Genomic DNA, 7,539 nt, shown 5'->3' with positions numbered 1-7,539 from the left:
AATATGTTGCTTGGCAGGCCATGGATACACGAGAACAAAGTTGTCCCATCCTCCTACTATCAGTGTTTGAAGTATCTTGAAGGCAGGGTCGAAAAGAAGATAGTTGCTGATGATAAGCCATTTACTGAAGCAGAGTCACACTTCGTCGATGCGAAGTTCTACTTGAAGAACTACATGGTGAGAGAAGTAAAAGTCGATGACATCGCAACGACCAAGAGTGATAAGATTGCAACTGAAAGAGCTGATGAGACTATTGGAAAAGTTGAAGTTGGTGCTGAGGTGTCGCACTCTAGTCCCAATAAAGGGAACATCGTGTCTTTGAAAAAGAAGAAGACAACCCCCGTGCTCTCTATGTCCCAAAGTTGAAGAAAAAGGAAGGTCAACCATCTGAAGCTCAAGAAAATACGCTAGGAGGGCTAACTCCTCCCATCAGACGAATTGATACGATAAATTTGTCCTCAAAGTTACTTGGAGACTTCCTGGCTCGGAATCCGCCACAAAATATGGCACTCCCTACAAAATGTACAAATGAAGGCTTTGATCCAAATGCTTACAAGTTATTTGTCAAGGCTGGGTACAACCCTAATGAGCCGTCAAAGTTAGGGAAACTTCCATCAGGAGCTATCATGATGCAATCACGTGAAGGTTTGGGATACAAACAACCTCTGCCAGTTCGCATATCCATAAGAAGGGCAAGTATCAACTATGTCACTGTGGAAGATGAGTCTGTTGCTTCCAACAAAAGGCCTTCAGTGTTTGATCGTCTTGGAAAGTTGGCCACAAAAGCTTCTGTTTTTGAGAGATTAGGGCCGTTAAAACTGAAGAAGAAAAGGAAGAACAAGTTCCACAGAGATTATCAAAGCGTGAAAGCGCTTGCTTTGCCTGGAACCCAGAGGGATATACAGAGTTTGATTCCTTCTAGAATGAGACGACAAACAAAGCTTGTGGTTTCATGTGGAAAGGTGCTAAAAGAAAAGTCTCACACTGTAGTGTATACCAAGGAGCGTGACGAAGATGAGGAGAGTGTAGATTCTTCATATCATATTACTGCACAAAGTGATCAAGATACTTCATTTCAGATAGAGGTTGCCGAGAAGTTGGAGGACATCTCCTCGTGTTACCACATATCTTTCAATGATGGAGATCCTCGAGAGGATGAAGATGCCAGAGATGCTCCTCCAGAACTTGAAGAAGGGGTGAAGACCACAGTAGACTCTTTGAAAGAAGTTAATCTTGGTACTGATGAAGACCCAAGGCCCACCTACCTAAGTGCTTTTCTAACAGGTGATGAGGAAGACACTTACATGGAAATACTCAAAGAATATAGGGATGTTTTTGCTTGGAGTTATAAAGATATGCCTGGATTAGATCCCAAAGTAGCAGTCCATCATCTGGCGGTCAAGAATGGTGCCCGTCCTGTTAAGCAGGCCCAAAGGTATTTCAGACCAGATTTGGTTCCTTCAATCGAAAATGAAGTCAACAAACTCATTGAAGCTGGATTTATTCGTGAAGTTAAATATCCTACATGGATTTCGAGTATCGTTCCCGTAAAAAAGAAGACTGGCCAAATTCGAGTTTGTGTTGACTTCAGGGATCTTAACAACGCATGCCCTAAAGATGATTTCCCGCTTCCCATCCTAGAATTGATGATTGATGCTACCACTGGTTACGAGGCGATGTCTTTCATGGATGGTTCATCCGGCTATAACCAAATTCGCATGGCACCAAAAGATGAAGAGCTTACTGCATTTCGTACACCCAAGGGTATTTATTGTTACAAAGTGATGCCTTTTGGTTTAAAAAATGCTGGTGCCACATATCAAAGGGCTATGCAGAATATCTTTGATGATTTTCTCCACAAAAATGTTGAATGTTATGTGGATGACTTGGTGGTAAAATCAAGAAAGAGGAGCGACCACTTGCCAGACCTGAGAATGGTGTTCGAGCGACTTCGGAGATATCAACTTCGAATGAATCCATTGAAATGTGCCTTTGGAGTTACTTCTGGAAAATTCCTTGGTTTCATTGTTCGACATCGAGGAATCGAAATTGATCAAGCCAAAGTTGATGCGATTTTGAAAATGCCCGAGCCTCGAAATATTCATGAGTTAAAAAGTCTGCAAGGGAAGCTAGCTTATATTAGGAGATTCATTTCGAATTTAGCTGGGAGGTGCCAACCATTCAGTCGTCTCATGAAGAAGGGCGCCCCTTTCAAGTGGGACGAAGCATGTACTAATGTCTTCGAGAATATCAAGTCATATTTAATGAAGCCTCCAGTTCTAGTAGCCCCTGTACCTGGAAAACCATTGATACTGTACATTTCAGCACAAGAAAGGTCAGTTGGAGCGTTGTTGGCCCAAGAGAATAGCGAAGGGAAAGAAAATTCTCTTTACTACTTGAGCAGAATGATGACACCTAATGAGCTGAATTACACGCCAATTGAAAAGTTGTGTTTGGCACTAGTCTTCTCGATTCAAAAGCTGAAGCACTACTTTCAAGCTCATAGTGTTAACCTCATTTCCAGAGCAAATCCCATCAAGTTTGTGATGTCAAAACCAGTCCTCAGTGATCGACTAGCAAGGTGGTACCTCCAGTTTCAACAACTTGAAATTACATACATCCCTCAAAAGGCTGTAAAAGGACATGCATTGGCAGACTTCCTAGCAGATCACCCGATACCTGATGACTGGGAGCTAACCGATGAACTTCCCGACGAAGATGCAATGGTCGTTGAAATTCAACCTCCGTGGAAAATGTACTTTGATGGTGCTGCACATCGTGATGGAGCTGGTGCTGGTGTGGTGTTTGTTACTCCACAGGGAGAAGTTCTACCATACTCCTTTACTTTGACACAACGTTGCTCCAACAATGTCGTTGAATATCAAGCACTAATACTTGGACTTGAAATGGCCGTCGACATGAAGCAGTTGCAGTTGCAAGTCTTTGGTGACTCTCAGTTGGTGATCAATCAACTCTTGGGAAGCTACGAAGTCAAGAAGCCTGAATTACTCCCTTATCATGGTTATGCTCAGAAATTGATAGGATAGCTTGGTGATGTGGCTCTTCAGCATGTTCTTAGGAGGGAAAATAAGAAAGCCGATGCTTTAGCTGCTCTAGCTTCAACACTAACTCTGCCAGATCAAATTCAAGTGACTATCTGCCAAAAATGGGTAGTACCTCCACCAAATGAGGACGAAGGCGCGGAAAGTGAGCTTGAGCATCTCGTAGCTGTTTCTGAAGCTGCAAACGAAGACTGGAGACAACCCATCATTGATTACCTAAATTATGGGATACTGCCAGAAGACTCAAAAAGAAGAACTGAGATTCATCGTCGTGCACCTCGATTCCTTTACTACAAGGATACCTTATATAGAAGATCTTTTGAGGGGATACTCTTGCGATGTTTGGGGGAGGATGAAGCAGTCCAAGCTTTGCAAGAAGCACATTCAGGAGTTTGTGGATCACATCAATTTGGACCAAAGCTCCACTTCCACATAAAAAGGATGGGACATTATTGGCCAACGATGGTGAAAGATTGCTTGGACTATGCTTGAAGATGCAAGGCTTGTCAGTTTCATGCGAATTTTATACATCAGCCGCCCGAAGCATTACACCCGACCGTCGCATCTTGGCCATTTGACGCTTGGGGGTTGGATGTCGTTGGTCTGTTGCCGAAATATTCTAGTGGACACTTGTACATCTTGGCTGCAACTGATTAATTCTCAAAATGGGCCGAAGCTGTCGCTCTTAAAGAAGTGAAGAAGGAGAATGTTGCGAACTTCATCCGAGTAAACATCATCTACCGCTTCGGCATTCCTCGTTACATAATAACGGACAATGGCAAGCCATTTGATAACAAATTGATGAACAAGATTTGTGATCTCTTCGGCTTCAAGCAGCGTAAATCTTCTATGTATCATGCTGCCGCCAACGGTCTAGCTGAAGCGTTCAATAAGACTTTGTGTAACTTATTGAAGAAGGTTGTCTCCAAGTCCAAAAGGGATTGGCATGAACGAATGGAAGAAACCTTGTGGGCATATAGGACAACTTACCGCACACCAATGCAAGCAACCCTGTACTCGCTTGCTTATGGAGTTGAAGCAGTCCTACCACTCGAGCGCCAAATACCTTCTTTACGACTTGCTATTCAAGAAGGACTCACCGAAAAGGAAAATGCTCGATTGCGTCTTGCAGAGTTATAAGCACTTGATGAGAAAAGGCTGGAGGCTCAACAAAATCTTGAATGTTATCAAGCCCGTCTATCTCGTGCCTTCAACAAAAAGGTTCACTTGAGGTCCTTCCAAGTGGGAGATCAAGTCCTTGCAGTAAGAAGACCCATTATAGTTTCCCATAAGTCTGGGGGCAAATTCACCTCAAAATGGGATGGACCATATGTCGTACAAGAAGCATATTCAAGTGGCGCTTACAAGCTTGTTGATGCGGATGGCTTGAGGATCGGTCCTATCAACGCAAAGTTCTTGAAAAAGTACTATCCTTGAAGCGAGATGACGCTCCTTAAGGCACGAGCATAAACTGCATGCAACTCCTGGCCCGCAAGAGTATAAACTGTGCACGGCCCAAGAAAATGTCCGCTAGGTTGAAAATCTCGCAAGAGGCGGCCTAGGCAAAAGTTAGGACACAAGAAAAAAAAAACTCATTTTCCTGAACTACGGTATGACTTGATCCTCTTCACTGAGGTACGTAGGCGCTTAGAGTTTTATTCTAAGTTCAGTCGCACGAGTAAAAAAAAAAAAAGAAATAACTCATTTTTCTGAACTACGGTATGACTTGATCCTCTTCACCGAGGTACGTAGGCGCTTAGAGTTTTATTCTAAGTTCAGTCGCATGAGTCAAAAAAAAAAAAAAAAAAACGCATCCCCTATGCGTTGCTCAAAATGAAGTTCGCCTAATCAGGCGCATGGAGATCGTACATACAAGCATCCTTTTGCTTCGGTTTGAACTTTCACTAAATATCAGTAGTCCAACGAAGGCAAATCTCCATGACAAATGGGTTTCTCCAATGGAATGACTGTAATCTCTTAGCAAGTGGTTAAATCAAGGAGTTAAAGTCTGCAAAATCATTGGTCTCCAAATTGAAGGCCTCAAATCTGGCAACTCTTTGAGTTGGAGTCCAAAGCCTTCGCAACTGCACGGCGAAGCCTTCCAATATGTTAGTCTTCAAGCTAAAGTTTTAAATTCATCATAGCTGCAAGTTGAAGTCTTAGAATCCAGCAAGCCTTCAAATTCAATCCTTCAAATCCGTCAAGTCTTCAAGTTGGAATAAAAAATCTAAGGTGGATTTCCCGAATTTATCTGGGATGATCCAGAGGGTTTCCAACTTTGATTTTTTGGATACATATTAGATTAATAAGTCTAGTTTCCTGAGAATTTAGAGGCTCATGATTTTGATGTTCCTACGTCGAGATATGAATTTTTTGGCGAGACTGCTCGAATCTGAGAAATACTAGCGTTTCAGCATATAGAGCCAAATTCTTGGATTTATCTGGGATGATATATATGTTTTTTGAAATTTATTTTTGGAATCATGCTAGATGTATGAGTCTAGTTTCTTGAGAATTTTGCGGCTCGTGATTTCAGCGCCCCTACATCGACATATGATTTATTTGGCCAGACTGCTCGAATCTGAGAAATATTGGCGTTTCAGCATGTAGAGCCAAATTCTTGGATTTATCTGGGATGATATATATGTTTGTTGACTTTTATTTTTGGGTACATGCTATATTTATGAGTCTAGTTTCTTGAGAATTTTACGGCTCGTGATTTCAACGCCCCTACGTCGAGATATGAATTTTTTGGCGAGACTGCTCGAATCTGAGAAATATTGGCGTTTCAGCATGTAGAGCCAAATTCTTGGATTTATCTGGGATGATCTATATGTTCGTTGACTTTGATTTTTGGATACATGATAGATTCCTAAGTCTAGTTTCTTGAGAATTTTGCGGCTCATGGTTTCAACGCTCCTACATCGAGATATGAATTTGTTCTTGGCAAAACTGTGCGAATCTGAAACAATCGGCGTTTCAGCATCTAAAGCCGCCCGCAAGAACTTCGAGACATGAACAACAAAGATAAAGCAAATCCCAATACAATAGCAATCTGCAATGAAACAAGTAAATGGTCCTTGATGTTTAAGCACGAAAGAGATATCAATGAGAACTGCAGCATAAACCAAAACGCAAGAAGCTTTTATTACTATCGAGAACATCAACTAATCAAAGGCAGGAAAATAAAAGGAGAGAAAAAAAAAATGTTCCTATAGACTAATCTAAACACAATTTATAATTGATTAAGTCTTGGCGCATCGCTTCTAGACGCTCCTTCTTCTGCTCCAAATCAATCAAGTCGTCAGCACTCGATAAGTCTACGTCAAAGCATGCATCGAACTCATTGCTAGCAGTCGAGGCTCCTAATTTGGCTTCTTCAACTTCTTTCTCGGTGACTTCTAAGAGGGCTTCTAAATCTCTCTCCTTTTTTCGCAGCTTCTCTATCTTCTCCTTCACCTTATCTAGGGATTGATGGATAGAGGATACTGCTGCAACCTTTTCGTACTCTTCAAGCATGGCATTCGAAAGACGATCTCCAGCTGCTATAAACGACTCTTTTCTTGCAGCTTCCACATCCTTATCATGCAGAGTTGATCGTGCCTGGTCATATGAAGCAGCAAACTCAAAGAAGGAGTTCAATAATTCTATCAAAGGTGAAACATCCACATCCTTGCCATCCATCTCTTCGAGGATCACTCGGATCTCATCTTCAAGGGACGAAGCGCAATCTACATCACTTCTCGAGAGCTTACCCTGAATCACATCCCAAAGAGTAGAGATAAACTTCTTTCGATGGTTTAGGACAACCTTCTTTCCATCGAACACGGACACCGAAACTGCTGGACGCTTGTGTATATCAGAACTCAATCTTTCTCTAACTTCATCACGAGGAAGGGAGGTTGAATCTTTTCCTACTCTGGCTGTAAAAGGTGGTTGCATTAAGTCCGGACCAGATACAGACTCAGTACTATCTTGTGACCCTTCTCTTTGCAATACTCTGAGACCACTTGGCTGCGCAAGAAAGACGAGAAATTAGTAAAGGTCACTGAGGTATACCTGGTAAACTAAAAGTTTATCTTATCATACCTCTTTAATGGGAGCTGTTATAGTCTTCAAAGGGCTACCAATGTTGTCAGAGATTTCAACCACAGGAGTTTTAGTATCTTCCAAGCTGCTTGGACGTGCTTTCACTCTCTTAAAGTTACGATCTCCATTGCTACTCTCGCTCCTTTCTTGGGATAGTCTTTTGGAAGAATAGATGACTTGAGCAGGACACTCTTCTCCTAAAACATTTTAAGGCAATTGAGCTTCCTTTCCTTGGTGCTGCCCAGACAACTTAGCATTTGAAGCACAAGGGATGTCAGTATTGGGGACTTCATTTGCACATACTTCATCTGATTCTTCCAAGAGTGCGGCAGCAATTGGCCCAACAACATTCATTAAAGTCTGCAGGTGTTTGTCAAGGAAATCCCCG

The 7,539-nt window shown here is 42.1% G+C and overlaps 1 protein-coding gene across 1 annotated transcript; it reads left to right on the top strand.

Moving 5' to 3' along the window:
* Window positions 1–503: 503 nt before the first annotated feature.
* On the top strand, window positions 504–3,554 carry LOC132613699 (uncharacterized). The gene is made up of 2 exons (XM_060327879.1): window positions 504–2,960; window positions 3,069–3,554. Exons 1-2 carry the CDS (start codon window positions 504–506, stop codon window positions 3,552–3,554), a joined length of 2,943 nt encoding a protein of 980 aa, XP_060183862.1.
* The last annotated feature ends 3,985 nt before the right edge of the window (window positions 3,555–7,539 follow it).

This window comes from Lycium barbarum, chromosome 1, assembly GCF_019175385.1.
Source record: "Lycium barbarum isolate Lr01 chromosome 1, ASM1917538v2, whole genome shotgun sequence".
Classification (NCBI taxonomy): domain Eukaryota; kingdom Viridiplantae; phylum Streptophyta; class Magnoliopsida; order Solanales; family Solanaceae; genus Lycium; species Lycium barbarum.
The sequence above is the reverse complement of the archived record's forward strand: the minus strand, read 5'-3'. Positions and strand labels throughout refer to the sequence as shown.

What these genes read in the sequence shown, in the direction of transcription:
- LOC132613699 (XM_060327879.1), top strand. Translation starts at nt 504, where the DNA reads ATGGCACTCCCTACAAAATGTACAAATGAAGGCTTTGATCCAAATGCT. An exon ending in TCTTTGGTGACTCTCAGTTG is followed by an intron (nt 2,961 to 3,068) that starts GTGATCAATCAA and finishes GTGGCTCTTCAG; the next exon opens with CATGTTCTTAGGAGGGAAAA.